At 40.1% G+C, this 13,803-nt stretch overlaps 1 protein-coding gene across 1 annotated transcript; it reads left to right on the forward strand.

Annotated features, from left to right (window-relative positions):
- Positions 1 to 4,497: 4,497 nt before the first annotated feature.
- LOC110474682 (uncharacterized) lies at positions 4,498 to 13,380 on the forward strand. The gene is made up of 5 exons (XM_077781241.2): positions 4,498 to 6,558; positions 9,249 to 9,344; positions 11,169 to 11,273; positions 11,677 to 11,772; positions 12,967 to 13,380. Exons 1-5 carry the CDS (start codon positions 6,312 to 6,314, stop codon positions 13,074 to 13,076), a joined length of 654 nt encoding a protein of 217 aa, XP_077637367.2. The 5' UTR covers positions 4,498 to 6,311; the 3' UTR covers positions 13,077 to 13,380.
- Positions 13,381 to 13,803: the final 423 nt, after the last annotated feature.

Consider the following 13,803-nt stretch of genomic DNA (forward strand, 5'->3'; position numbering starts at 1 on the left):
CTAGTTTTTACTCTGGGACAGCTTCAGTAGTGTCTGCTCTGACTTACAGCAGTGTAAGTGTGTATGGGAATTATGATACAATAGCAACTATATAAATACCAAATGATCAGTTGTACTTCATACTGCAGGAAGTTGGTTGATATAAAGCTGAATTCTGTACAATTAACTACTCAATATTTTAAAAAAAACCTATCTTAGAATTAGTATTTTGCCTCTTGCTTTTTTTCCTCAAGTTAATCAGGATGAATTGTGTATATGGACTTTACACTTAAACTAATTTATGGAACATTAGGCCCCTGGTATTTATATTGTGTACAGTAGTGGTATCTGAGTTATACTCAATAGTTACCCCAAGTACTATTCAATAACTCTTTTCACTGAATATTATGCCAAATTTCTTTGAGGGAAAAATATAAGATTCCAGGACCAAAAAAATTCCATATTTATTTCTGAGGGACATGGCTGAGAGCCCATGAGTGGTGAGAAAACTGAATTATTTTCATTTGTTTGCAAGCCAACTTCATTCAATGCAGAAATAAAAGCAGATGAGGACTATTTCAGTTGGGTTCTGAAAGTATGGTGAGATACTGAGTCGCCTAAACTCCAGGCCAAATGGAAATTAAAGAAGTAACCTTGCAGTATCATGTCCTTTTAGTTGCCAGAATATAGAGTCTGATACTATAGTACTGACAAAAATAAGGAGGTTTCCATATGGTTCTAAAAGAAGTTGGATGTGATACTTAAGTGTCTTGCAGTCTTGCTTTAGCTGGACTTTGGTCCTTAAGAGTAATTTTTGAATATTAATCATAGGTTTGGGGTTCCACTGATGGGTGCCTGCTCAGCATGTTTCAGATGGTGCATCTACAGAATGGGGTTGATCTCAACACCTTTAGCATGAGCAGAAAATCCCTCAATTAAGGTGATACTGGCTTTAGCTTTCAAGTTAAATTGGGTGTTATATTTGTGCAGACATTTGGTCTCTCCTGATTGCAGTGACTAACCCAGGTGGTCTGCAATGGAGTATCAGGGCCTTCTTTTATACAATTGCAATTTTGAAGTAATGCTTTATGCTTGTGAAGTAAGATAAAGAGTCACTGGTCTACTGGCTCTGTAGAAATTGGCTCTGAAATGTTTTTCAGCTTAGACATCACTAAACTATCCTGAAAGATAGAATAAGATCCAACAACAAATTAAGGTTACTGCTGAAAGCTGCACTGTTTGCCAAGCAGCAAGACAAGCCTTGATCTTTTTTTCTCAGTACTCTTTTAACGGGCAGAAGAAATGTTGTTTCTTTTCCTGTCAGGCAATTTACATCCAAGATTCAAAAGAGGGAGTAGTGGCTGGGTGACCTTGACTTGCACAGAACAAAGCTTCAAACAGAGTTAAACTGTTCTGAGTGAGCCTGGCTGATCTTTTGACACTACTCTTGTAGTGCTTTGGGTTACCGAGAGTCCAGAGGCACAGATTTATTCAGCATTCTAATTGCAAATACCTACATAAGGTGGCAATCTGAGAGATTTATAACTAATTGCAATGATTGAACTGTTAATTCTGAAGTATCTCACTAACATATACCTTTTAAATGTTTCTATCTAGTAAGCAAGATGAATCTGTGGACAGGAACTTCAGGGCACATCAGTCTTGTCGACTAAAGCTCATGTATTGAGAGTTTGTTATGTGAAGAAAATTACTTATTAGAATAATGGTTATGAAGTTGCATACAGGGCTACCATCATTGGGATTAATGCATTAATTTAATAGAAATTAAAATAGGGTTTCATATTATGGAACCAGTGTTAGGTGCACTAATGGGGACAATCTGTACATGCAATCCAGAGAGGCTCCTAATTTTGGACACCAAGAAGAGATGTGTCTGGCAGTTGTGGATGAATGTTTGTACATAGCCTATGCATGTATAATATTTCTGCTCACCTAATTCACGCATGGGCATGTTTTAAAATAAACCCATATATCATTTTCCTTCTTTTAGCAGAACTAAAGTGACTTTCATTGAAATGCCACTGAAGCCAAATTGCACTGGAAGACAGATCAGTATTCAAGCTGTCAACAAAAAGACTGATGTTGGTCATAAGTCCTATTACCTGACAGCTTTGATGTGGACTTAGTTGAGATACAGCTGTGATCAATGCTACTTAGCTGTACCATTACCTGATGGCTCATCTACACATGGTAGAATAGAGAACAAATTATGCTGAAAAGCACTTATAAATGGGGTTGCTACCTGTGATGTGACACTGATAAAGAAAGCATCATCTCTGGATGACACATTTTTTAGATGTACTTAAGTACAGCACCCAGTGCAGCTGTAACAGTGCAGTGATGATTGTGCCAGAGCTTGGAACTGCACATACTGCACAGGAGTAGTAAAGAGGAAGCTGTGTAATACACTTTCTAATATTACCTCTCATCCCAGCAATTCCAGTTGATTATTGAGATACTGACATTTTATTAGATGGTTGTACATCACCTCTGCACAAGCACCCTCTAAGGTTTTGTATCCCAATTTCTAAGCTTATTGTTTTCTTATAAGTTTTTACTACTGAGAGGAGGCTGTGCTGTATTACAGCTGGCTGGCTCGTAAATTCCCATGGCATGTGAAGATCTGAGCTTGCACTTCCTGAATGTTTTTCACACTGCAACGAAATAAAAGTCTTTGAAATAGGCAAGAGACATGTGCACATGCTCTAAGCTGGCCAGAATTGGTGTCTTCCCACAGGGTTGTTGGGGACCCCAGTTTTGTACCTGCTTTGCCTTACATGGAGCAGAATCCCAGAATCCATGTGAGCATCCGTATTATCATAATATACCACTTCACAGAGTACCTTAACTCTGATTATAATGGAGAGTTCATTTTCTCCCTGTCTTCTTCTTTGGACTGGCAGCAGCATCCCTCAAGAGGCTATTGCATATTGCTATGATACAGTGTATCAGGAGGATGCCGACACAAAAATGAGCCTGTGAATGTCCTACTGCTAAAATTGCCTTATTTTGGTTTTATTTTGAAAAGAAGTATTAAATATGACCATTATGACAATAGTGAATGAATCTTAATTCTCTTTGTTTAACTTAAAAATTTCATTTTTTCAAACTACCTGCTGGGTTTTGTTTTCTGGGTTTTTTTGTTTTTATATCAAATTGTGTTTCTAAGGCTAAAGCATGTTGGATGCCTGGAAGCATTTCTGTTTTCAATGAGAACCTCTGTTAACATGATTCAATCTTCTGTAAATGCAGACATGCACTCAGCAAATTTGATAAGCCCTGAGATGAATTTAGATGCACAAAAATGGTGAAACAGCCTAATCCTTCCTACAGAAGATAATGTTTAAACAAATTTACTTCATTCAATGAAACACCTGGGCAAGCTTATTTAATATAGTCTTTGCATTCAATTATCCTCTCAGATGGGGCACTTGCCATATTTCAAAATATGATTATTTTCTTTGGTATTAATTATTTTAAGAACCTCAAAGGAAACCAGGAACGAGAAAAAAAGGGGATCTTAATTAATCTGAGCCACCGAAAGTGATCTTGCTAGAATAGAGAAGATGGGATATGGAACTGAAAATAAATAGTGCTTTAAAAACCATGAATAATGAAGAATAGCTCTTAAAATCTGAAAAGAATTCTATATGAAGGAGTTGTTGCTAGGCATTAATATCAGAAAGGCACACTTCCACATAAAACTGTCTTATAGAGGAAAGACAGTAATGGAAAAAATATTTCTGTGAAGAAATCAATATGCACAAAATTATTGGCAGAAGTCAAGGATGTGCAAAATTATGATATACTCTGAGAACAATATGGTGTCTTCAGTTCTTTTCTCATTTTGCTCTTGTGGGGATGGCATAAAGGAAGTTATTCCTTTGGGAAGAATTTATTCCACAATATATTTCTGGCAAGTAGTTTTATTAAAAGTGGTATCACTGTATAATCCTATTACTCCTGTCCTTGCAAGAAGGAATAATGCATGTGAAAACAGGAGACCCTGTTCTCCTCACCACAACTGGAACTGCAAAGGAATGGGGTTTGGATGTTCTTATTCTAGATAGCAAATCAACACACTATGGTAACTTGTGCATGAGTAATTAAATCACCAGGGCTTTTTGCTTCATCATTACTACTTGAAAGGATATTTCCTGTGTGGGTTTGCACAGGACAAATGTAATTGTATGTATGTATCTTGTAAATGTTGCTTTGGCTGCCTAGGCATGAACAAGAGGGAACTGTGCATGTTTTAGGCAACTATTCAGGTTGCTCTTGTTTAATTATTCTACGGTATTTTGCTACTTGAAAGTCTAAATGTAGTCTTGCAAAGATAATATTATATGTGCCTTAACCTTTGCAAGAAGCCAGATAGCACCTCATGCTATTGGCAGCAGATTTGCCTTGTATTCTACTCCTGCTATGAACTGTATGTTCCATGCTCTGTAGGTGTGAAAAGGGATTAAAACCAGTTTTACAACAGAAGTACATTTGACTTTTATTCTGTCAATTACAGGGCAATCACATGAATTTTAATTTCCAATCAAAGTGAAAGCAGTTACCAAATCATACTCCTGCTTCATTTGGAAGACAAATTGAGCTGTTTTATCTCACTTGCAAACGTAATTCAAAGTCAACCCTCACAGTAGACAACAAGACTTTTTTTTCCCTTAGTATTTCAAAAGGCATGAGGTTTATTTCACTTTTCTGTAGACTCTCTGTACAGGTGCTTACAATGTCTCTTTTTCACTATTGGTCATTACAAGTCATCTGAAAATACTACATTGGGCTGAGTCTTGGTGTTGAAAGTGTGTCTTTTCTCTGGGAAACTTTTGAAATTATAGGAAATGCTTGTGAAATACTGGAAATAATGAAAAAAAAAATGTTTCCTGATCATCTATGTTTGTGTTCTTTGCAAAAGAAATACCCGATTAAATGGAAAGATATTGCTGTTTTGTCACAGAATTGTACTTGAGCCAGAATGCTGTTTCATTCCCAGAAATAGCATGGCAAGGAGCAAGTCCAGAGAAGAGCAGTCAATATGCTCAGAGGGCTGGGGTACTTTTTCTGTAAAGCCAGGCTGAGAGCTGTGGCTATTCATGCTAAAGAAAAGAATGATCTGGGAAGAATTTAGAGCACCTTCCAGTACCTTAAGGAACCACAGAAGAGTTGGAGAGGAACTTTTGACGAGGGCATGCAGTGAAAAGACATGAGTAAATGTCTTCAAATTGAGAAAGAGTAAATTTAGATCAGATATAAAGAAGAAATTCTTTACTGTGAGGGTGGTGACTAACACAAGTTGCCCAGAGAAGCTGTGGATGTCACATCCCTGAAAGCATTCAAGGCCAGGCTGGATAAGGCTTTGAGGTGGAAGATGTGCCTGATCGTGGCAGGGGTGTTGGAACCAGATGATTTTTAAGGCCCCTTCCAAACCAAGCCATTCTATGATTCTATGAGACCTGTATTCTTCTCTGTCAGGTGACAGTGAATTCAGTCCATCAGTCCTCTCTCTGAAATCCTCCTTTGAATATATATGATATTCACATATATTCAAAGGATATATGTGATACTCACATATGGCACCTTTAAAGGTGGAAGTGTATGGAAATCAGAGTCTGTAGGGTCTCAGATGAGGTGGGAATTCAGAGCTGTGCTGTCCTGGAAGTGGTGGCAGGGCCAGCAGATGTCGGGTGTGCCAGCCGGCCGGGTGCTAAGGTGGGCTCCTTGTCCAACACCCCGTGTGACAATCTGGTGGCTGGTCCTCTGCTGTTGGAGGTCTCTGTATCTGCAGATAAAGTCAAGATCAGTCAGGTCCAAAAAAACCTCTGAGAAGATTAAGTCCATTCTATGATGGAATTACCACTAAGTCACTATGTGCCACATCCAGTCTTTCCTCAAACACTGAGGGATGATGACTTTCCTCAAACACTGATGATGATGACCATCTCCTTGGGCAGCCCATTCCAATGTCTAGAAACCCTTTCTGGCAAGAAATTCCTCCTACTGCCCCCCGTGCAGCCTGGGAGTCTGTCATCTTGTCCCGTCCTGTCGCTGGAAGAGGCCGAAGCCCGCAGCTGCTCCAAGCGCCTTTCAGGGAGCTGCGGAGGGTGACAAGGTCCCCCCGAGCCTCCCTGCGGCGCCCGTGGCCGCGGGGTCGGTGCGCTGCGGGCTCGCAGCCGCCGTGGCACGGCGCGGGGCGGCGGGACGGGCAGGCCGGCGCTGGGGGGAGGAGAAGAGGAGGAGTGGGAGCGGGCTGAGAGGGTAAAAGCGAGCGGAGCTGAAGGAGCGGGCCGAGGCGGGGCCGGGCCATGGCGCGGCGGGCCGGCGGCGGGCCGGGGCCGCGGCTGCTGCTGTGGCTGTGGCTGGGCGCGCTGGGCCCCGGCCCGGCCGCCGCCTGCAGCCCGCGCTGCCGGCACGGCGGGCTCTGCCTCGCCGACGGCTCCTGCCTCTGCTCCAAGGGCTACGAGGGCGAGCGCTGCCGGCACGGCGGGCTCTGCCTCGCCGACGGCTCCTGCCTCTGCTCCAAGGGCTACGAGGGCGAGCGCTGCCAGCACGGTAACGGGGGCGGCCCCGGCGGCACGGGCACGGCGCTGCGTTCGCTCCCTCCCGTGCCAGCCCTCCGCCGAGACATCCCTGCGGGAAGGGCTGAGGAGAGCGGGTTTGGATCTGGTGTGGGAGGCGGGTGGTGAGGTGCCAGGAGGACCTAAAGAAGGAGAGGGGGAGGAAGAGAGCTAAGGCACGCTTTGGTAAGGTGAGGCAGCGATAGCGAACTGATGGAGCACAGCCAAAAGCCAGCATGAAGAGCTCACGTTAGTAAGCCGACCCTGCTGTCGGGAATGGCCGTGGGGCATCTCTCTGTGGAGAGAGCTTTTTACCGCTTGGGTGTTGGGTAAGAGGCCACTCGCTGAGCAGGCTTTGGTGTTTTATTTCTCCTACTGCTTTAACTGCACGTTTAAATACTTCCCCTGGAAGTATTTAAGGAATCTCAGAATCAGTCAGGTTGGAAGGGACCAGAAGGTCATCTGGTCCAGCATCCCTGCCCAAGCAGGGTCTCCTAGAGCACAATGCACAGGGTTGCATCCAGGTGGTTCTTGAATGCTTTTAGAGTCTTGACAGCATTCTAAGCCACAGCAACATTTAATTAGTATCTCTAGGTGCAATTAGTCAGGACTAGTCACTAACAAAAACATCAAAAGTGTGTAGAAAGTAGGTTATTTTCTGGATTTCTTTTTATTTGGAGTACATTGTGCTTATAAAAGTACTGTTGTTTCCTGCCTGGATGTTACCTGATGCACAGAGTCATTTGTACATCTCATTCCCATGGTAGGAGGTGTAAAGCTAGGGTGGAGTCTATTCCTGTTGGTTTCCATGGAGAGACAAAGTATTTTTTGAAAATGCCACCTAATATGCAAAAGTAAATATTGTGAAGAAGAGTTTTAGTTTAAACCCTGTTCAATGTTACATGTTAGATTTATAATTTTCTTGTTTAAAAGTTTAACTGTAGAGCTTGTGGCTACTAAATGCTGAAAAATCACTCAGCGTCAGGAGTTAGTTTGCATGTTGTCCTATGTGAAGAGGTGATAAAATTGCACAGTATTTCTTCTAATTGTCAGTGTCCTTCATTTGAAAAATGACTGGTTTTTTTTTTAAATTCTGAAATGAGATGCTGAAAATTTCATTCAGCACTGTAATTGTTCATGGAGTGTTGTTCGTTTTGAGGCTGAGGCTAGCAGGTGGTGACAAATGATGTATAGCTAATGTGCTGTGTAGTGTAGATTAAAAACTATGCTGTATGAACTGTTTCAAAAACTGTTTGTTTCTATACATTTTGGGGGTTAGGGGAGAAGTGAAATATTGGTGGAGAGGCAGATCAATTCTTGAACTAGAGAGGTGAACTGTTTGGAATTGTTAAGGAAACCACTGAATCCTTGTGCTCATAAGGTCATTAATGTAGAAAAAAATTGGATAAGTGAAGTTTCACCTGTTGTTCTGTCAAGAAAACCAATCTGAAAACTGTGTGAAATAACACAGAAACACATTTTTTCTTAAATTGGGAGCTCTTGTACGGCACTTCCAAAGAAATGAAAGCATCTGGTAAAAGTTACAGAGAGCTGAGCACTGGTGGTTTTTTTCATACATCTCTGTCCTTTCTTTGCCTGCTAGTACTCATTCTGTGGGTACTAATGTGAAAAGTCTTTTATTCTTCAATTGGATTTCTTGAGAGTGCAGTAAGTATATGAGGACAAAATCAGGATGGTGTTACTCATTGTTCATCTTTTTCATACTTTTCACACATCCAGTCAAAGAATAAGTAGAGAGCTCATCTCGCACCAGCAGCTAACTCAGATGAGACTCTCAGAAACAGATGGGTTTCTAAAACCTGTGTGTGAATAAACAAATGTTTTCTCAGATAGCAGGGCTGATTCAAAGTAGCAAACAGTCTACATGATAGGTAATTCATTTGCAATATGAATGGATTTATTCAGAATTTTGCAAAATTGACATTTTTATTCATATCTTATCAAACTTGTCCAAGCTGTCAGCAATTAAAAAGTTGCAGGATTTGTGATGATCATAGATGCTTTTCTCCCAACAGATTATTAGAGTTGTGAGAAAAGATACATTCATCTTGGCTGCTTGTTAAACAAACACTGTATATTTCAGGAAGGCTTCTGAAAAGCCAGCTGAAGCAAGAAAAGGGGAAAAAAGAGTGTGGGGGAGAAGGAAATCCTGACTTACCTCTGGAGACATTTTAGAGAAGAGGTATTAGGAACAGAGCATGTAGTTTTTCTGAAGATGAACGTAGGAATCCAGTAAAGGGTAAAAAGTCTGATGTTTCATCTTAAGATTCACATGATGCCTCTCAAGTTGCAACGTCTTTTTATTGAATAATTTCTTCTTCTCACCTATTTTCTGTTATTTCTCCAGTTATCCAAAGCTCTTTTGGCAGTCCAACTGTGTTCCTGTTTAATATGGGTCTTCTGCCTGTTCTGTCCAGGCCCAAAACATTCCTTAGTTTTGAGTGCTTAAAAGCTTAGTGTGGTGGAGTCCTCCCTGTGCACTCCACTCCAGGGAAATTATTTCACCTTATCAACAGTGTAAGGTGACATGGCAGATAGGTCTTAGAAAAGATTAAAACAAAGTGATGAAAATGTATAACGTGCAAATTTCTTATATGTTTAAGTAGTAACTCTTGTAAGATTCACCAGTATTTATCCAACCTTTCTTTGTTGTCTGTCTTACAGCTACATGTTATCCAAAATGCAAAAATGGAGGAGAGTGCCTCCGACCTGGAAAATGCAGATGTCCTCCTGGGTATGGGGGTAGATACTGTCATAAAGGTAAGATCCAAGGAAGTGGTAGCTTGGAAAGACAAGGAGTTTGAAAACAGACTAAATTAATATAAGATGCCTCAAGTCCTGGTTCTAACACACATTGACATTAATTCTGTAAATCTCTGACCTTACTATCAAGACATGCATGGCCTAGAGGATCTGCATGCTTGCAGGAGGATGGGATGGAGTAACACATACATAACATACATACACAACACATACATAACACATACTGGAATGTGTTATGAGAATCTGAGTGAGTTTTTTGCCTTGGAAAATACCCTTTTTATGTGCTATGTAAATATTCCATTTAGCTCTATAACAGATTATTTCTAAATAGTTTATTGAGATATATAGATACGTATTTCTGCATTAAGTGGTTGAAACTTTTATGTATTATCTGCAAGATGATAAGATTGAGGGCCAGTCACTGAGGATGTGTTGCAATGTATTGTTGGGAGGTAATGGGAGATGACAGAGAAGTAGTAAAGACCAATTTTGATGGGTTTGTGAAGTCTATTGAATATATGCATGGATTGGAAAAGGCAATCCTAGAAAACACTGTTGTACATGTACAAACTTGCGTGTGGTGTGGAGCAATGTGCTATAAAGAGCCTCACAAAATCACAGACCAGGTGAGGTTGGAAGGGACCTCTGCAGGTCATGATTTCCAAGCTCTCTGCTCAAGCAGGGGTACCTAGAGCCAGCTGCTGAAGGCCATGTCTTCATGGCTTTTTAATATCTCCAGGGACAGAGACCCCACAATTCCCAGGGCAATCTGTACCAGTATTTGGTCACCCTCTCCATGAAGACCTGCTGATGACTTTCTTGTCCTTTGTGTGGCTGGATTTGGTTTCCAGAGTCAGTCCTTGTATACCCCTCTCTAAGAGCTGAGGTGAGGCAGACCAGCCTGTAGTTCCCTGGGTCCTTCTTGCCCTTCTAAAAGACTGGAATAATACTTGCTTTTATACAGTCCTCATGCACTTCTCTCTGTCACCATAATGGATCAAATGCAATCAATATTAAATACATTAACTTACATTGTGTGACAAAGTAATACGCAAACAAACATTGAAAAGCTTTTCTGGATTTGACTTGCATGTCCTTGCATGTTCAGTATTTGTGCCAAAGATCTGTTAGCTGAAATTGTGCTCAATACTTGTGGTTGAACAAGAGATTTGGATATTTTATCTACAAATTATCAAGCATACATCCAAACTGTCTATCTTTACAGTGAAGGATAGTTGTTTTTCTTCAATACAGAGAAGGTGGTATAGAAAATGCATTCATGCTTGTAAAAGGAAGCATTTGATTGCACAGAACAGTGATTGTGTTCTCCACAGTTGATACCAATCATTTGTCTGGCATAAATAATTCTTCATTAATGAGGCCTTCAGGGCTTTGATGTGTAGAACAATTCTGAAATGAGGAGACTAACTCAAGTGTTTGGCCTTTGGGAAGGCACTGCTTAACTTGACTATAGCCATAATTTCATTTGTCAAAGTAATATCCTCTTCTTTTCTTCCTCTTGTTACCTGTTGGTCCTGTCAGGTAAGGAAATATGTGAATCCTTCACCACATATTATTGGCTTACCAACTGTGATTTGGCAAGTTAGATACAAATATGCATTTTAGTAGTTCCTGTGGTGTAGCTGATGAACAGCGATGTTACTGGTGAGAAGTAGAACAGTGCCTTGCCCTGAACAGTGGAAATTTTAGTTTTTGCAGATGTGATAAAACAAGTGGTTGATGCTAGACGAGCTATTTAAAGACAATTATTTGAAGTCCTGTGCTGCTTCTGAAATGCCCAGTGTATGCTGTTTTCCACAGTAAGCTGTGAAGGAGGCTGTCAGAATGGTGGGGAATGCATCTCTGTCAATGGAGTCGTGAAGTGCCTCTGTGCTTCTGGCTGGACAGGGTCAAGATGCCAGGAAGGTGCGTGTCTACATTCATGGAACTATATTAATTCTAAAACTACAGTAACAAAAACATTTAAAATGTATTAAGAAGCTAATAATATGGAAATTGCATTACTACAGAAATAATTGACCTATTAAATGTTATGGATACTTACACAGATAAAACAGTGTGAAAATATTTTGCATCAAGGTGTACAACTTTTCACATTTAAACCAAGATTCAGAACACAGTAGCTACATTTTTTTTCCATTTCCCTGGTCCTGGAAATGTTTTTGGAGTTATACCAGTTGAATATCTGACCTAGAAGAAAATGTGTTTTGCCATTTTGACTTGTATCATCCTGAATCTTTCATTTTGTCAGGATTCTTTTACATCAGTTTTATAAATCCTGCTGACTTTCCCATTCTTTTTCTTGTAGCAATTTGTCCTCAAGGTTGTCGGAATAATGGAGCTTGTGTGGCTCCTGGGATTTGTAGCTGCCCAGCTGGATGGGTCGGTAGAGCATGTCACTTAGGTAAATGACTCCTGACATTTTTCATTTATCCTTTCCTCTGCTTGTTTGATTTACCAATCAAAGTGTTCAAATCTTCAGGGCCTAACAAAGCTTCCAGGGAAAGTATCTTAGAATAGTAACTGAGAGCTCCTTCCACATACTGGGGCTCTTGCAAGCATGTATAGGGAGTGGATGGCTGTTCAATTTAGTCAGGAGCACATAACTTTTTCACTTTGAAAGAGATTCAGATTTTGGTTGTCACCAAATTAATTACTTGGTTTATTTCTGAAATATTGTCTGTAAACTGAGACCCCAGTATAAGGGTCTCAGTTTACAGACAATATAGTAGTTCTGTATGTTATATATATATATATATATATATATATATATATATATATATATATATAACTTCAGTATAGTACTTCTATAATTTTCAGTATAAGGAACTGAAAATTACAGAATTACTATTGTCAATGGTGTGGGTTAGAAGCTTCATTCAATTTTATAGAAATGTAAAACTGAAACTTGCTTCTCACTTTGAAGATAAGTTGACAGAATCAAATCCATGTGTTCTTAGAACTTTGAAAGCTGCGTGTAATCCAGATTAGTACTGACACTCTTACTGAACAACCACTTCCATTTTTACAAACTTTGATTCACAAAATCAGTTCCCAAACTAACTAGATCTGCATCAAGTTTGACTTCTTTTGGTGTAGATACTCGTACATAAATTGCAGCCCCTGGCTTGTTAGCTGAACTGGTGTGTAGCTGAAGCTGTGCCCACTCAGCCCTCCTCTGCTGTTGTAGGGGAAGAGGAGGGCAGTATGTGAGATACTGATAGGATGAGGTGACTGTTTCCTCATGGGTGTGGATCCAAGCACTGGCTTGAATAAGTTTCAGCAGGAATTTTTATTGTTCTCCCACTTTTATGGGGGCATCCATCTGAAAAAAAGCCTGTATCTTAAAGAACAGAAATTATAGTATTTTAAGAGGGAAATGGAGCATGAATAAGACTAGACATACTGTGCCTGTATTCCATGAAGGCCACAATGCCATAAATTGAGAGACATTGCTTTTCAGTTCTTCTATTATGCTTTTATTTATACTGCCCCAGTGCAGTCACCAGGGAACAATTCTGCTACTGCAGTGAGACAAAAAGAAAAATGATGCTGTGTTGTGCTGAAGACATGCTGTGTATCTGGTGTCTCATTTCAGCTGTGTGTAAACTGCCCTGCCAGCACGGAGGGAAATGCATCGCTCCAAATGTGTGTAGATGTCAACTGCCATACTCTGGGCCACAGTGTACAAAGAAAAGGAAGGAATGAAGCAACTTCAGTTAAGATCAGCTGCATTTTTTATGAGCTGCATTTTAAAGAGAAGAAGTCTGCAGCAATGGGGGAAATAAACATGGTAACTTGATTTCAGACAGCTTTTTGTTCTCACTATATTAAGTACATGCTTTTCTATATGAAAGGAAGATATTGCTGATTGTAAGAATTTTGTTACAAATATCCAACTGTGCGCTGTGTATGACATCTTTTCTCCTAATTTTTTCTTTATAAGCAGAAGTATTATGCTTGGTTGATACAACTGACCTTGAAATAAAATTTTCCTCAAATCAAGTCAGAATAGATCTATGCTCTTCTTTTCATTTTTTCTCCCCTTTGACTAGACTTACTTTGTTATATATTTTTTAAAAGCATATGAAAGAAAAAAGGCCTCAATTCACATAATCAGAAGTGAATGTTAGTTCAAATATAATTTGCCTTGAGGTTAAACAGTTGCAAGAGGAAACTTGCAGAGTTTGCATCTTCTGCATTATCAAACTGCAAAGCATCTTATTTAAATCATGGTTATCAGTTTATGTCTGCTTCCTGTCCCTCCCCCTCCAATCTGATCTGGATCTCAATCAGCTAAACAGTATTTCAAAAAAACCCCAACAACTAGCACTCCCCCACAAATACTTGTTCAGTCAATTCTGCCATTACTTTCTAAAAGCTTAATCCATGCCGATACTCTAAAAGTCCTTATCTTGACTACTTCTAAGGTTGT

Source organism: Lonchura striata, chromosome 2 (genome assembly GCF_050655825.1).
Source record: "Lonchura striata isolate lonStrDom1 chromosome 2, ASM5065582v1, whole genome shotgun sequence".
NCBI lineage: Eukaryota > Metazoa > Chordata > Aves > Passeriformes > Estrildidae > Lonchura > Lonchura striata.

Bases quoted from the DNA above. Each gene is read 5' to 3' on its own strand.
- LOC110474682 (XM_077781241.2), top strand. From the start codon at position 6,312: ATGGCGCGGCGGGCCGGCGGCGGGCCGGGGCCGCGGCTGCTGCTGTGG. The intron at 11,274-11,676 runs GTGCGTGTCTAC...TTTTTCTTGTAG, and splicing joins AGGGTCAAGATGCCAGGAAG to CAATTTGTCCTCAAGGTTGT. The intron at 11,773-12,966 runs GTAAATGACTCC...GTCTCATTTCAG, and splicing joins CGGTAGAGCATGTCACTTAG to CTGTGTGTAAACTGCCCTGC.